The sequence below is a fragment of the Micromesistius poutassou genome, assembly GCF_964030765.1.
Source record: "Micromesistius poutassou genome assembly, chromosome: 5".
Taxonomy (NCBI): domain Eukaryota; kingdom Metazoa; phylum Chordata; class Actinopteri; order Gadiformes; family Gadidae; genus Micromesistius; species Micromesistius poutassou.
The window spans coordinates 21,733,104-21,749,767 of record NC_140275.1 but is presented as its reverse complement, the minus strand read 5'-3'; the positions used below and the strand labels follow the sequence as shown (position 1 = coordinate 21,749,767).

The following is a 16,664-nucleotide window of genomic DNA, read 5'->3' as shown; positions in this document are numbered from 1 at the left end:
TATTAAGATATTCATATATAACAGTGACAGTAAGAGTAGATGGTTATTGGAATGGAAATTACCAATCTTTTGATTGAGAGCTGTCAGTTGGTTGTACCAATCGGTGACCAGAGCTGTAGTGCAGTTGGGTGGGGCCAGAGAGCTGTAAAACAGCGTTATGGATTCATATCATCTGTGACCCTGGGATACAAAGTTACAGCCAACCCTTTCCTCAGGATACAGAATCATACGGTAGTCCTGTGATGACCAATCACATAACGCCTGTCATCCCATGATGACCAATCAAATTACACACATTATTACGTCATAACAAATCACATAACACATGGTATCCTGTGATGACCAATCACATAACACATGTTATCCTGTGATGACCAATCACATAACACATGTTATCCTGTGATGACCAATCACATAACACATGTTATCCTGTGAGGACCAATCACATAACACAGGGTATCCTGTGATGACCAATCACATAACACACGGTATCCTGTGATGACCAATCACATAACACACGGTATCCTGTGATGACCAATCACATGAGACATAATGCTGTTACAGTGTTGAGCAATACTGGTACCAGATGTGCTGGATGAGACGGCTCTGTTCTTCAGACAGAGTTTGTTGGGTCCTTCTGATCTCCGCAACTGCTTCCTGGACAGAGTCAGGGTTCTGGACTGATTCACCACTGACCAGTTCCCTGCAACACACACACACACACACACCCACACACACACACACACACACCATATAATATATATATATATGGATTATATATAGGCATTTCTACCAAATGACACTCCAATTATAATCCTACCGATAAGTAATAACGGTGTATCTGAAGAAAGATACAACTTAAGTTACAAAGTAGCTTTAACATCTGTTTTAAAGAAAGCAGCTGTAATCCTTTGTCTCCGTCTAAAACACTACGTGAACGTAGTTCACTTGGTGTTAGTTTGTTGGTTTGCAGTTATTCTTTAGAAATGTTCAACCTCACCGATTCAAATTTCTGAACCAAGACACCTTCTGTGTGCCGTTACAAAGTACAGCAACAAGCCTCGAGACATACCGGAACCTTTCTATCTCCTGTTGTACTCTGCCAGCCTTCCAGGTCTTAGATATGTCTTGCCAGCGAAGACGAAGGACAGACTCTTTCTGCAGATCCTCCTCCAGAAGATGAAGACGTAGACGGGCAATGCTACGGCGGTTAGCCAGCAGGGCGGTGTTGATCATCTGTAAAACAATCAGACAGGTTGAGGAGAGCTGGTAGCTAGAACTCAGATTCACAGGTTGAATGGCTATTACCACCATAGTGCCGATGTCATTCCATCGTGTCATCACCGTAGTTTCAGTGGCCTCAGTCAGAGGTTACAGGTATACGTAAACGTACCCATAGGTGGCAAAGTCATAAGGCATAGGCAATGCCATAGGGGCACATTTATTGATGAGGTCCCCCATGTCATTACCATAGCCTCTGCGTCGAGCAGTCTGTAGAGGTCACAGGGGTTCAGGGAGCTGATTCTCTCCAGAAGAGTGCAGTACTTCTTGAGTAAATCAGCGATCTAAAGAGAACACAAAAACACAATATGTTTGTAAACTACATAGTTAACGTCGATGGATGTTCAATCAAACGCAAATTAAGGAGTGAAGAAGCATAAGTGATTCCTTCTTGTCTTCCTCCTAGAGTGGTTATTAGAAGGACTAGTCTTGTCTTTACCTGCTGTGTCCGTTGGATTTCATATCCATTCAGATTTTGGTCTAATTCACGGATTCTTCCTCTCTTTAAAACAGACGTTTCCTTGACCTGCTTCCAAACATCGCTCAGCTCCTACACACACACACACACACACACAGGCACACACATATTATATACACAAACACAGATGTGATATGCATTATATGATGATACATGATACATGATATTATATGCCATTTATTATCTTAATGTGGAAGCATTTTCCATGCATCAAATGGCGAGTTGTTGTGTGGTACATGCTGTGTAACAGATGGTTTACCTGAAGGCTGGTCGGCTGCTGACACTCCGTACCCCCCATCAGGGTCTCCAACCTCTGGTCCATCTCTTCCAGGCATAAGAGCAGGTCCTCACAAGTACGTTTAGTGCTCTCCTCATAATCCTATGGGGCAGGAGTTCTTAAACCTTTTCATCTCCGGACCCAAAAGACAGTCTTAATGTGTCCGTGTGACCAAACTGCACACTCAGAAACTCTACTAACTAAGTATTGGGGATCCTTTCAGTGAGAGGAGTTCTTAGTAAGACGTTGTCCTATGGGACCCAAGATGGGACTCTGAGCACTCAGGTGAGTGTTCAGACTATGTTTTGTTTAGCTGCAACCTAGCTACTGTTTTGATGCTAAATACAAGATGAATCTTAAAATATGACTCAGCAATTATGCTCGGAGGCTAATGATATTGAGCCATTGCGTTTTTGCGTTTGTGAAGTTTATGGTGCACACTACTTAAGGTATATATAGTGTGCAGTGTGTACTTACCATTGTGTACATTGTGTAATGTATACACAAGCTGGGCTATAAAGTGTAGTTTGTACTAATGTCCATGATACAGGAAAGCGCACATAGCGTATGACTAGCCTACCTTGCCAAGCACCGCCAGGTCTCTGTGGAAGTTCTTCACAGTCTCTCTGTGGTCTTTCTCTCTCTTTGCTCTCAGGCGCTCAATGACATCAGCACTATGCCTTTCAGCAACTAGAAAGTTCATAATGGAGTTATTAATGTTATATTGACTAGTTGATTAGTTTGGCAGATGTCTTCCTACAAAATGTGAACTAAGCAAAATGTATATTATGCACAGGTAACATTCTTTACATGTAATGACAAGCATACACTTAGCTAAAAGCTATAGGAAAGTCTTTAGAAATGGATGCATCAGCATCGTCAGAATGTAATACTGTGATATGAAAACGAATCTAGCCTATGGTTCATCATATGTAGTCTACTACACTGGGTAAAATAAGCTGCTATGCTTTTCAATAGTGTATACTGAGATTAGAAATAACTAAAAGGCCTGTGAAATGAGGACAGAGGAGAGCAATGAGATGCTCTCCTCTGTCGTTTTTTCACAGGCCTTTTTCAAAGATGTTTAATAATAGGTCAGAAGATAGGAGTATCTCATGGAGTTAATTATGGTTATTGGCATGCCTACACACACACACACCCATAATAAACATAATTGATGTAGCTACACCCTTTTCGGTCCCTACTATTACACCTGTGGTATAAAGGCCTACAACACAGAGGCCCACATGTGACAAGTACAAACCAACAACATCAGGAAGGCCTCGGACTTCTTCCTCCGGCTGCTGCTCTACACTGGTGGGCATTAATCTGTCTCTCACACACACACACACACACACACGCACGCACGCACACACACACACACACACACACACACACACACACACACACACACACACACACACACACACACACACACACACACACACACACACACACACACACACACACACACACACACACACACACACACACACCAAACCTTGTAAGGTCCAAGATGTAGAATAATATACTGTAGGCCTATACAAACTGTGTGTGCCTGCCTGCGTGTGTGTGTGTGTGTGTGTGTGTGTGTGTGTGTGTGTGTGTGTGTGTGTGTGTGTGTGTGTGTGTGTGTGTGTGTGTGTGTGTGTGTGTGTGTGTGTGTGTGTGCGTGTGTGTGTGTGTGTGTACCTGGTGTGCGGTTGTGTTTCAGGAGCAGCCCTTTCTCCTCGGCTGTGATGGAGGGAGAGGGACAGCTGGACCTAGTCACCACCAGACAGGACTCTAAGCGTCATGTGTATAACACATACATATTGATACTGAGAAACACTTTTATATACTGCATACTGTTGACAGACAAATTAAGTAAAGTAAGGTCCGCTGACCTGGGCGTCAAACATCTGTCTGTACAGCCTCCCGCTGGGCACCACCCTGCTCTCCGCCATGCTGGCAAACGAGCAGGCGAACTAGGTCAGGTCGGTGGGGTTGGTTGGTTGGTAGGGCGTCAAGTTGACTAAAGACGATCCGTCGGTTGAAACCACGGTAAAAAAAAAAAAAAAACCCGTCCACCTGGATAAAGAAGGAGGTCATGCGGCTCCGATATGAGTGACCTTAGTTTGGTTCGGCCTCGGGTGAAAATGCGTATTTTTCCCCCTTTCAGGTTCGATGTTGAGGTTGAAATGTTCGCGCGTCTGTCCGTTGCCATGACAACTAACCATTACGCGCCACGAGCGCCCTCCTCCGGTTCACACGGCAAACGGGACGATCCCCAGGCCTATTTGTAATAATAACAACACTGTATGTATTCAAGTAGTACATTGCTGTTTGCGAATGCTGAAGATGAACTGTGCGCTCCAGTGCGCTTTATTTTTGTTCTTTTTTTTTTTTACAGTCAAATATAACTATCAGACTTGAGCGGCGCAGGCCAGGCAGAGATTAATTAATTAAAATCTGCCTGTATAAGATAGCAGAACTAAGCGCTGATTATGTCAATTTATTACAGCTTCTCGTATGCCGTTTTGTGGGCCGTTGTTAAACCGGTAGACTAATGTGCATTTAGCATTTCGTTTCACTGATCTTACATAAAGCATGCACTAAAATGAAGTGTTCCATAAGCGTATTCCATCTCATCAAATGTGTGGTCTGCAAATGATAGTATTCATTTAGTCTTATCATATGATTGAAAGGACAAATTTAAAAAAAGAAGAAAAAAGCTACCTAAAAGGCAATGCAAGCTAATTTAATAATTTTCCTTTGCATCACATCGGTATCAGAGGTTGCTATTGTTACTTTCTGAATCTGTCTGAGCTCGAGCCATCAGCAGTGCTGGATTAAGATTGAGCTGATGATGATAGAAAAGTGAAAGGAAAAGAGTAGACAGATCATAGAGAAATATTATCAGAAATAGAGAAGGGACATGGAGAGAGACTTGTCAGAGGCAATGTCAGAATAAAGAAACATTGCATACCACTTAAGAGTCCTACTTACACAAAGTTTGGTGGGACCATTTTATTCTTATTAACATAAACTCTTTGCTTTACAAAAAAAGCATAAATCCATAAACACAAAAAAAAAATCTCCGCAGCTTGACTGACACACACACACACACACACACACACACACACACACACACACACACACACACACACACACACACACACACACACACACACACACACACACACACACACACACACACACACACACACACACACACACTTTAGTTCAACACTATGGATTATGCTGACAATTGCATTCATTCAGCTGTCTGCTGAGCTCCTTAACAAGGTGCTTTAGATAAACCTCCAGGCTTTTGGAACCAGCCTGGAACCAGCTTGGCCTATACAAGCAATTACACACTTCTAGTACAGGCCAGACATAACAACAAATAAACAAGATGCTATAAAGGAACGTGGTGGTTTTAAGTTAAAGTACAGTCAGATTCATTATTTAAATATGACCTTTTTATAATAAGACTTCAGTCGTTTTTGGTTTATTCTCACCTGGCCTGGCCTGGGTCAAGGTGTCTTGTTCGTACTGTCGTCATCACTGCTGTCCTGGTCCTGACTAGAGTCGTGACTAGAGCCGTGATTAGAGTCGTGATTAGAGTCGTGATTAGAGTCGTGACTAGAGTCGTGACTAGAGTCGTGACTAGAGTCTTCGATTTCCAAGGGTCTACGTGTGGTGATGCCAGTGAAGTGAGAGGCAGGAGCGCCTTCCCCTTCCTGTAGCAGTTTGGTATTCTGGGAGGAAAAGAAAACACAGAAAAGACCATAGTACAACAGACCAAAACACAAAAAGGATAAGGAAAACACTGCCGCCCGATACTTTACTATACACATTTTGCCTGTTTTTGCTTTATTTGACATGACAGCTCTCTAATGCTACGACGAGTTAAAAGTCACATCAGGGGAAGTTCTGATCGTTGAATTCTTGTATGTGTGAAGATATGAAAGACACGATAGACATGAAACTAACCTCTGTCACCTTTCTTGCCATGTTCAGGACCTTCAAATCTTTGATTGGCTGGATGGTGGCAAGGAGGGCGGGAACCGTGAAGCAGGACAGGAAGCGTGCCTTCAACATCTGGTAGGCCGGGTTTCCAGCCCAGTGCTTGGCCACTAGTTTTCTTACCGCCGCAATTTCTTCTGATGTAGCCTCACGTCTAGAATCTAAAAACAAGGACCACCAATAACTAAATAAGACTACAAAGAAGAACAGTTATATATACATCCTATGTACAGCAGAAATAACTAATAAAAGAGTGACTACAGTATTGCATTAACATGACATTGTGATTAAGGGCTATAGGAATACAATTCACTTGACACAAGGCAGGTATTTGAATGAATTAAATAACAGTGATTCAAGTAATTGTAGATTCTGCAGAAATACATTTTTTGTCCACTCTCTGTCCCCGAGGTACATTGATCACAACCCAACGAGCCGCCGTATGTTTGTATGCATGTACCTGGGTCCCCGGGGTGGTACACCTCCTCTCCGCCGGAGCGCAGGCTGTAATTGTGGTCTGGAGTCTCCGTGGGTAGCAGCAGAAAGGCATTCCTGCAGAGGCGCTCCTTTGAGGCCAGCAGCGTGTGCAGCGTGTGCAGGCTGGTGACAAACGGCGGCAGGTAAGGCAGGGCCCCGCCCGGGCACGGTGCCTTCACCCCCCCGGCCCCCCTCAGCCAGTGCTGCACCTCATCCGCCGGCTCACTGAACATCAGAGTGGGGTCGAACTGTAAGGCCTCCCTCCTGAGCGGCGCGGGCGCTACGGCTCCACTGTGACACGGGACAGACACGGGGATGGGGCGGGCCGGCAGCCCCGCTGGCCTGGGGGCCACCTGCCTCCACTGGGGGCGTGGCGGAGGAGGACGTCCCCGATGGTGGGGGGACCGTGGAGCCGGGACGGTGGAGACAAAGGCTGGTCTGACGGCGGTAGGGAGAGAAGGCGGTGGGACGGCGGTAAAGACAGTAGTTGGTGGGACGGCGGTAAAGACACTAGGTTGTACAATGGGAGATGAGTTGGGTGTCCGCTGGCAGCGTGTGGAGCTAGCCTGGGGAGGGGTGTTGTTGGGAAGCATTGGAGGGCACGGCACTAGTGGCTGAAGGAATACAGGCCTGGGAGGAGCTGGGCCTTGGTGCCGTGGTGGAAGGGCTATCTTGAGGCCTGGGGCTGGCGCACCGACCAGCGTAACAGGTCCATTCGGGGTCATTAGGAGCACCGTCTGGCCAGGGTTCAGGGTGAAGCCATCGGGTAACGTTAGAGGAACTGCCTTCCCAATATGCTCCTGTGTCCGCTTTGGTGACGACTTACATTTGGCTTCGTTCTAGGGGCAAAAACAAGGAGAGGTCAAATAACATAAAGTGACGGGCCTACAAAAGGTTTTTATATGTATGCAAACTGTATATTTATGGTGCTTCTCAACAATCACACCATACCGTACTGAACCGATATAGCCCTTATATATATATATATATATATATATATATATATATATATATAGTATAATTTCCAACTGTAAAAGGTAAAACTGTAAAGATCGGTGCAACACGCTGAATATAGGACTGTGACTATTGCCTAATGCTGTCCCTGTTTGTTTTTGAGCCAAATGTTTACGTAAAAATATATTCAAAACTGTGTTTGGCAACATGCATCCATAAGCGGTTCTGGTGAATGAAAACAAAGTAAAGAGCCGTCCTGTGTTAAGAAAACACCCCAATCCTTTAAAAGAGAACAAATCGGCAGAAATGAAGTAGAACCTTCTTATTTGATGTTTGCATTCACAGATGTTTTTTTAAGCCTTGGGAAGAAGCAGATGAATGTTGTGAATGTTGCAGATGCAGGTACCTTGGCCTGAGTCTCTTTTTCCAGAGCTTTAGCCTTAGCCGTCATCCTCCGAACTCTCTTCACCTCTTGCGACTCCCCGGCACTGCTCTGATCGGCTGAGGGGGGAGACTGCCCTGGGGAAGGCTCATTTGCCCGCCCTCTCTTTACTCCTCTTAATCGAGCACGCGGTGCCGCTGAGGAGGGGGAGGGCGAGGGCCGAGCCTGAATTGGAAGCAAGGCACTGGGAGGACACCAGGCTGGGGCGATGCGGGGCAGGAACGTCACTGCTCCAGGGCTTTGCTGCCGGGGCGACGGGCAAGGCTGGAGATTGAGTTGAGGGACCAACACTCCAGCCACCGGAGGAGGCACGACAGGCTGCATGACGGGACGACAGTTAGACGGGCCACCTGGACTGCTGCGAGGATGCAAGTTAGGAGGCATGCTAGGACTCTGAGGCACCATCTGAGGGATGAGCATTAAGGGGACTTGTGGAGAAGGTGCCGCCTGTTGTGCCTGTTGCAGTAGAGGCTGTGAGGCCGGGAATTGCACAGGCTGAGGCAGACACTTGTGTAGTTCTTTGAGTTCCTGAGCCCTTTTGTGTTTCTCATGGAGCATACCCTGCACTGTGTTTGGTTTGTGTACACGGGAGGGGAGGCGCGGGGGCGGCCCTCGGGCTTCCCGTTGCCTCCTCTCTATAACGACCTTACAGCCCAGCAGGTCCACCTTGAGGACCTGCAGGAACAGCCGGAAGACGGGGGTGCTGCCCAGAGACACCGCCTGCGTCCTCTGCCGCAGGGCGTACGCCCCCGTCTCGTCGCCACAGGTGGGATCCGGGACCAGCAGGTTCCCGATCCACGGGGTCACCGCGGCCATCAGCCGATAGTCCATGGACGGGTTGTTCCTGGCGAACCGGAGCTTCTTGCCTGGTTTCTTCTGGGAGCCGTCGTTCTGCAGGCAGTCGGCGCGTCTTGTCAGGAAGTCGAAGAGCTCCGAGCAGGACACCTGCAGCACGGCCAGCGGGCTGTGCTGGGCTCCGCACCTCAGGACCCGGGGCTCCGGACCCAGCAGTGTGTCCAGGAGCTTTCCTCTGGCGTCCACCAGAGTGGAGAGCACCGGCTTTTCCCTGTGCCGGACAGGGCCAAAGCAGGGCCTCTCCACCACCTGGTACTTAAAGGTACCTAGATCCTCTCGTTTCTTGTTGGTGGGACACCCCATGGTCGCCGGAGGTCCCTCCTCTGGCGCCACCACTGGCACAACTGGCTTCGCCTCCTCCTCCTCCTCCTCCTCCTCCTCCTCCTCCTCTTCCAGTTCCTTCTTCTGCTCGTGCTCCTCCTCCTCTCTCTCCAGTTTCCTCTCCAATTCCACGACTTGCTTCATCTTCTCGTCATCGCTGTCCATGTACACCACTTGCTGTTCATCTTCCTCGTCCTCCTGCTCTGAGCTCTCAGTCAGCAGCTCCTCTTCCTCCTCCTCCTTTTTAATGGCACGCTTAATGGCCGGTAAATGCTTACTCCTCTTCTTCGGCTTCTCTTTTCCCGAGAGTGTCACAATGCCCTCCTGGAGACCATTAAGACAGACAGGTAAGGCAGATGTGCACAGACACGTATACACAATGTTTCTTAAAGTGGACAAAATATGGCTACATCGATTAAGAGGTAGAATGTGAGTGTGTAGGTATGTGTCTGTCTGTCTGTCATTCTGTCTGGTTTGTGTGTTTGCGTGCATATGGAAGGCCAAAAGAGTCAAAATGACATCTCACTGTAGATGTATATGGATTAAAATTGATGTAAAATACGGCATTTAAACTTTCAATAATGACACATTTTACGACGTATTTTATTATGCCGTAAAATGCACCGTTTTAGTGGTTCAAAACTTGCTGTTTTTCCTCAACTCTCAAACAAGATCCTCCTCTTGATTCTGCTGCCAATAAGTATGAACTTTCTTCACCCAATCAATGATAACCAAAGTCTGACTACACCAGTCTATTAATGATCTGTGATATGTGTTTGTGCTATGAATCCCCTTCACTACACTATGTGGAGGGTATATGGGGTGTTCAAGCCATGTTTAATTCAGTATTACACTGTAGGCTCACATTACTTCCACTTGGATCACTACCCTTTGTCTCCATTTGGTTCCATAGTGTAGTAAGAATCAATATTTACAGCGTAACAGTGTAAAATGTGGCGTTCTGAAACCTTAAAACACAGTATTTAATGTTGATTTTAATCAATACATATCTACAATGAGGCGTAGTATTTACTATTTTGGCCTTCCATATGCGCTTGCGTGCCTGTGTGCATCTATTTACATTCTTAAGAAACTTCCTCCATTCTCTGAGACACTGCGCATCATAGCGATTTGGGATTTCAGCCGCAATTCGAGACCATCGCCCTGCAAAACAATGAATCAATCAATATGTAGCATGCATGAGGTGAACATGTGTTTGTGTAACTGTGTCTTTTAGGTTTTTAAGTAGGTTACTCACCCACTCCATGTTTCTTGACAAGTGTGACCAGCAGAGCTACCTCCTGCTCATCAAAAGCTCCTCTCCTTATTCCTTCCCTCAGACAGTCACAATATCTATACACACACACAAACAAGTGATCTCCCATTATCCAATCAGATATTATAAGATGTGCCATTATCCAATCAGATCTTATAAGATGTGCCATTATCCAATCAGATCTTATAAGATGTGCCATTATCCAATCAGATCTTATAAGATGCGCTATTGTCCAATTAAATCTTACCTGTCCCTACAAGCGCCGTCAGAACGACCTGGGACTTCTAACCTAATTGTAGACCAATTTCTTTCTCCAAGACGAGCTACAGCTTGCAGCAAGGCCTGCAGACAGACAGAGAGGGAGTGTGGTTTGTATGATAGAAAACAGAAAACAAACTCATCAGAAGTTCAATGTGATCTTAAATTTGCAAATATCATAAATGACGTGAGTTCATTATTATCAAATGTATAAACAATAGGGGTGTAACGATACACTCATTCATACCGATTTTTTTCGGTAGGGGTCTAACGGTTTGATGCACGTTTAATTTCGGTACGCACCGAAAAAAAAGAAAAAAAAGTTTTTATTGATTATCACACACTCTGTGAGTGTCTTGTCTTGTCCTGATGTTTTGTGTTGAGGACCACAATGGAAATAAGTTCTGCAGCTGGTTGCACCAGCAGAACGTAAAGCCGATCATAAGTTCGGGTGTAAAGTTCGCCTTAACCCTACGCTCGACGTAGCTAGTTTCAAAAATGTTCTAAATTTTGGTTGAACCACCATAACTTAATTTTTAACGTTACTAGTCGCATTTAATGATGTTTAGATAATTTCAAGCCAATCATTGACAGAAAACAATGTCTACCTGGCTATGCATTGTATGGAATAGCTCTAGAATATTGGTTTGTACGTGGACCGAAACCAAAATCGCGTTCCCAATCCGTTCCCGACGCAAACCGCGTAGAAACTCCTCTTCCCATTGCTCAAAACGAATAGCCATCTTTGGTATTTAAATCTTTTAACGTATTTACCGGTCTTTATTGTTAGAATGGAACTTACACCAGCTAGAGGGGAGGTGTAAAATATAAGTTATAACTTAGTGTTATGTTGAAACTATCTGCTTGGTGCAACTGCTATTTTTTTAGTAGAGTGTAAAGTCGAACGTTTGGGCAATTTACGTTCACCGTAGCCTAAGTGGGACTTTACATTCTGCTGGTGCAACCAGCTGCTGGACTTTATTGTGTTTTTATCATCAAATTGTATTTGATGTCTTTCCATTTGTGTAAGGCATTTTGTTTGATACAATTTAATAAATCAAATCAAAATGCAATTGTTTAATAAAAATAAAATAATAAAAACTGCTGTACCAAAGAAATACCGAACCGTGACTTAAAAACCGAGGTACGTACCGAATCGTGACTCGTTACACCCTTAATAAACAATGACTTGCTGTCTAACTGACCGACACGTTGTTCACAGGTCAGTAAGACAACTACTAGGGTGCCCCTTCTCACTCAGCCTTACACTGTCAATGTATAATAATCCTCGTTGGAGAATATTGTATGTGTGACACGATTGTGAAACAAATACAACTCTCATCTGTAACTACCCTCGTCCCACTGTACTGGTTGACATGACAACTCTTCCTGAGAGACTCAGGAAGAGTTGGCCCACCACCCTCACCTTGTCCTCCTCCTTGGACCATGGCCCTTTCCGGAGCGCAGGGTCCAGGACCTGGGCCCAGCGGTACATCAGCTGGCTGGGGTCACGACCCTCGATGAAATAGCTCACTGACAGACAGACAGACAGAAACAGACAAGACAGAAACAGACGGACAGACAAGGTCAGAGCAACACAGAAGGGTCAGGCCAGATCTTATTTCCCTCTGGATCAATTATTCAAAGTATTCTGAATCGGAATGGAAGTTACTCTGTGTACAGTATAGCTTGTAGTTAGTATGTCACAATATTGTATAAGATAAGGTAGCACAAACATAGAGACAGAACAGGAGTCTATAGTGAGGAGTAGAGATGGAGCCGGGACTCACTTTGCGTGTACGGTATGAAGTTTCCGATCCTCATCTTATCCACCAGCTCTCTGAGCACCTCGTCTTCCTTCGCAGACCAGAAGCTCTTCTTCAGGGTCTTTGACAAGAACCTCTGGTAGGTCTGGAAACACATGAAGACCGTCCGGCCCGTCTACACCCACACACACACACGGGATCACAGACCGCATTATTGCCAGGGAGGTTTGCAGATGCAATGAATGATTTAAGAATGATTATTCTTACATAAAGGAGACTACCGGGTATAAGAGACAGATGCACAGAGGGAGAGGGACGCATGAAGACTTGTCATCACATTCTCCATAAGCACACGCACACGCAAAACCACACAAACATCCTCACCCCCAGCTCTTCAGCGACTCTCTCCCAGTCTCTCTCATTATGTTCTTTGACCAGTTCCTCCAGACGGTCAAGTTCCTCTTGCGTCCAGCTGGACTTGTTGACCGATGGGTGGAGGAAGTTATGCCAGAAGCGACTCAAATCGTCCGCCTCCCTGGTCCCCTCAAACTGAGGAGATAGCAGAGCAGAGGAGACAAGCGGAGGACCCTCGTATTATCTCACATATCCACTGAGGTTGTGACGGTAGGCCAACAACACCAGAACCCCATGTTACTGTGTGCGTTTCACTCTTAGCAAGATGTCCTCCATTTTTCTAAAATTGTAATATAATTAAATTGAACTACTAAAAAATACAATTACATGATTCAAATAAAATGTGTTTAAAGTGTTTGTTCTACTTCATGCTTATAGCAGAATCTGATATGAAGCGCAAGTCTGTTCATGTTCCGGATGGCAAACTGTGTGCTGGAGTGCAAGGGTCCTGGAAGCTGCATGTATTGTAATGGCCATGTGAAAGTGTTGCTAATCTTGCATACTTTGAACCGTCAGGGCAAAAGTTCAGAGCAGAGCTGAAAAATCAACATCAAGCATTAGGCCTGTAATGTAACGGTAGCACATGTCAGGGGCTTAAGACTGATGCATAGAGTGTGCAATGGCCTACGTCAATGTTGGAGATCTTCTGCCAATCATGCTCATCATAACGATCGCCGACAAGGTCCTGCTCCTTCTGGGTTCTGACCAATCAGGGAAAGAGAAAGCAGCAATATAATATGTAAGAGATGAAGTACTGGCAGAACAACACCATTGATACACTGTCAACCTACACGTCTAACAGGAGGACAAGTACCTGAGCTGCTGAATGTCTTTCTCCAGCTGCCCTATCTGCTCCCTGAGCGCCTCTTTCTCTTCTTCACATGCTTTATACATCTTCTGACTCAGATAGTCCACTCTGGTCAGAGGGTACACAGGTAAGGAGACGGACAGGTGAGGAAACCGAAAGACAGACAAGTGGGAGAACAGGGAGATTGGCAGGTATACAGTTGGCCATCTACAGTACCAAACTGGTAAAGAGGAGATTTTAGAAGCTGTAGGGTAGTAGCACTATTGGTCCATGGTATTATGTATCAATAGTTTGTGTACTTGGACAGTTTGGGCTGGATCTGCCTCTTGAGGCTGTCCTTGGACACAGCGTTTATCAGCAGCGTCTTCTGCCAGCCTTCCCCTACGCAGAAAGCACATAAGAAGAACACGGGAAGAACAAGAGAGCTCAGCTCTGACATTTGAATTAGCCTATATTTGATCAATTCAATCACATTTTGGAAGGTTTGTGATGCAACCAAGACTTTTTGTGTTAACAATACATTCCGACATGCGGACAGGCAGGCAATATGCTCTTCTCACATCTTTTCATTTGTAGGCGTTTGTCATCGAGGTGGGAGGACATCCTGGACGCCCTGTCCTTACTCTCCAGATTGGCTGGAGGACCCTGGCAACAGAAAAAAACACAACAGCTCATTGGTGGGTCTTCCTCTACGTCTGCCCGCAAACTTTTGTTCAAACCATTGTTTCTACCGCGCTTCATCAACCAAAGCAGCTGTGGCGGCTGAGTGTCTCTGTCTGTCGGTCGTACAACCCACCAGTCCAGTGAGTTTATCCTTGAAGTAGGGCTTATGGAAGCGTCCCAGGTACATCTTGCTAGGCTGTTGGTAGGAGGAAGGCGTGCGGTTGGCGTTCCTGATGTCTCTGGTTGGTCCAGCCATCTGAAACAGCAGCTCTTTCTAAAAAAAAAAGGGGAGGGAATTTATGATTACCCCATCATCCCTCAACATTGTCCATCTGCTGGACATGCAACAGTGCAGAACGACTTTATCATCCACAGGTGGTGGAATATGTGCCTTTGGCCTCACTTGGCATAAATACAAAGACATACATTGGACATAGGATAGAGAGAATTGGAACACGTTGCATGGTAGGTGAAAGAGAGGCCAAAGGGGAACCTGAGCGCGTCTGTTCTGGTTGAGCAGGTGCTCCAGTTGGCTGAGTGAGTCGATCAGAACCTGCTGGTAGACCAGGTTCACCTGGAGGCACCCCTCTTCTGTCTCTGGGACGTCCAGCTCCCCCTCGCTCTGAGGCAGGAGGACACACACACACACACACACACACACACACACACACACACACACACACACACACACACACACACACACACACACACACACACACACACACACACACACACACCATTTAGACTTTGTTGAATGGACAGAATAGGCTACTTGATAAATAGTATGCACCAATCAGAAGACCTCTCCGCTGTCGTTGCTGTCATCACTGGACAAACAGATGGCGTTCTGGGATTGCAGGGCGTTCTGCAGCTCTTCAATCTCATGTTGGATCTGGTCTCTCTCGGCCAACAAACCGGAAGACACCTAAACACACACATAAAGCATCCACGCACACGTCCACACACACACACCAACACGCACAGTTACATTTTTATTTTGTTATTAGATTTAGACAAAGTCTCCCATCTCAGTGTGCAGGAATTAAATAAATATGTTACAAATAAAGAAAGTACTTCATATACATTTATAAAATGTCACATTATTCAACAATGAATGAAAAGGTGTATGCGGGCAAGCTTTCTTTTGATAGTAACCCAAAATATTGTACAATGGAAAAAAAATGATATATATATATAAAATTTTAACATGTGTGTACATGCAGATGTGTGTATGTCTTACCTGATGGCTTGGCTCCGCCAGTTGTATATCATCATCTGATCCATCATCTGACCAATCACAGAAAGCGTATCTTAATTGTAATAATTGCTGAAATCGGCAAATACATAGCGAGACAGACAACGAAAGGGCAAATAAAAGTAACAGGTGAGGTTCTGGTCCACGAATTGAAATTGTGATTTTGGTACTGAGCGGCACAGGTTTAGGGAGGATGTAGCGGTACACTCAGCATACGTCACTCAACATTACCTTGGATATTTCTCAAAGTAAAAATAACTTATTCTTACTCTTATCTTAGTTACCTGAGGATGCGTCACTAGAAAGCAGGTCCAAGTCGATAGGAGCTGCGCCCAGGTTCTGTTCCAGCTCCTCAATCTGTCTTCTTATCCTGTCTCTCTCCTCTGCAAGAGACATGTCCGTCTCTCTGTCCAACACAAACACCCAAGTCTTATTACTCCACTAACGGGTCATCTTTTCTCTCACACTTCTTACCAGAACCAATATACAGACGACTCCTTTAAAATGGCATCACATTGCTATGCGTCCCTCACCAAATGCGTTAATCACCATACCCCCTTATAAGTTCACATCATATACATTTTCGTTTTCTGTTGTTGAACTATTATATATCTTTAAAGCGCGGACTTGAATGGATTTATAATGTAAACCTGTCCTGCAGAGGAGTCAGATGATAACACAACAGAAGCTCGGTTCAGTTTGCTAGCAGAACAACTAAAATGCCTAACAAGACACTACCGACCTGTGACAGAAGACCAACAGTGCGGGAAATGTCTTAGTGATGCACTGACAAAGTTTAATTTATAACTTTGTATCATTTGTGTCCATGTGCAGCTTCGCTCCAATCCTGATGCAGCAACGTTTCTGGATCGTTAACATATAGCCCATGATGCACCGCGCGAAACATCTTCCTGGGTTACATTAGCTTTTTATTAAAACAATAAGTGGTGAAATAAAAAAATATTGAATCTAGTTAAAAACAGGTAGAACAGTTGAGAAATAAACTTTATTGATCGAAAAAAGTGCAAAATCACCGTTGAGCAAGTTTAAAGAATAAACAGGACCCACAATGCAAAGCTGTTCGATGCGTCCCTTTCCTGCAATACTACTGGTCGTTTCCAGAATAAC

General features: G+C 45.2%; 2 protein-coding genes across 3 annotated transcripts in view; both read right to left on the bottom strand.

Moving 5' to 3' along the window:
* The window catches only part of ccdc180 (coiled-coil domain containing 180), a gene marked incomplete at both ends in the record, with an annotated part of 17,931 nt that extends 13,949 nt beyond the window's left edge, over nt 1-3,982 (bottom strand). The window contains 10 exons of the mRNA XM_084467847.1: nt 63-142; nt 584-703; nt 1,073-1,236; nt 1,470-1,565; nt 1,721-1,831; nt 2,019-2,138; nt 2,617-2,726; nt 3,301-3,371; nt 3,729-3,799; nt 3,923-3,982. Of these exons, the coding sequence (XP_084323973.1) occupies nt 63-142; nt 584-703; nt 1,073-1,236; nt 1,470-1,565; nt 1,721-1,831; nt 2,019-2,138; nt 2,617-2,726; nt 3,301-3,371; nt 3,729-3,799; nt 3,923-3,982 (1,003 nt within the window). The remainder of the gene's footprint in view (nt 1-62; nt 143-583; nt 704-1,072; nt 1,237-1,469; nt 1,566-1,720; nt 1,832-2,018; nt 2,139-2,616; nt 2,727-3,300; nt 3,372-3,728; nt 3,800-3,922) is intronic.
* A 1,267-nt stretch (nt 3,983-5,249) lies between these two features.
* Nucleotides 5,250-16,401, bottom strand: snapc4 (small nuclear RNA activating complex, polypeptide 4). Of its 2 annotated transcripts, XM_084468332.1 has the most exons (20): nt 16,279-16,401; nt 15,821-15,942; nt 15,522-15,568; nt 15,084-15,206; nt 14,775-14,903; nt 14,415-14,555; nt 14,179-14,263; nt 13,918-13,999; nt 13,625-13,726; nt 13,439-13,511; nt 12,781-12,945; nt 12,421-12,571; nt 12,057-12,163; nt 10,620-10,714; nt 10,355-10,449; nt 10,178-10,260; nt 7,885-9,420; nt 6,508-7,363; nt 6,015-6,208; nt 5,250-5,779 (listed from the first exon to the last, which is right to left on the bottom strand). In XM_084468332.1, exons 2-20 carry the CDS (start codon nt 15,930-15,932, stop codon nt 5,555-5,557), a joined length of 4,401 nt encoding a protein of 1,466 aa, XP_084324458.1. In that variant the 5' UTR covers nt 15,933-15,942; nt 16,279-16,401; the 3' UTR covers nt 5,250-5,554. The 2 variants fall into 2 exon arrangements, with proteins under 2 accessions (XP_084324458.1, XP_084324457.1); XM_084468331.1 differs by lacking the exons at nt 15,084-15,206; nt 15,522-15,568; nt 15,821-15,942; nt 16,279-16,401 and having other exon boundaries at nt 14,775-14,902.
* Nucleotides 16,402-16,664: the final 263 nt, after the last annotated feature.

Bases quoted from the DNA above. Each gene is read 5' to 3' on its own strand.
- snapc4 (XM_084468332.1), bottom strand. From the start codon at position 15,932: ATGTCTCTTGCAGAGGAGAGAGACAGGATAAGAAGACAGATTGAGGAG. The intron at 14,556-14,774 runs GTTCCCCTTTGG...TTTTTTTTTTAG, and splicing joins ACCAGAACAGACGCGCTCAG to AAAGAGCTGCTGTTTCAGAT. The intron at 10,715-12,056 runs GTGAGGGTGGTG...GTCTGTCTGCAG, and splicing joins GGTCCAAGGAGGAGGACAAG to GCCTTGCTGCAAGCTGTAGC.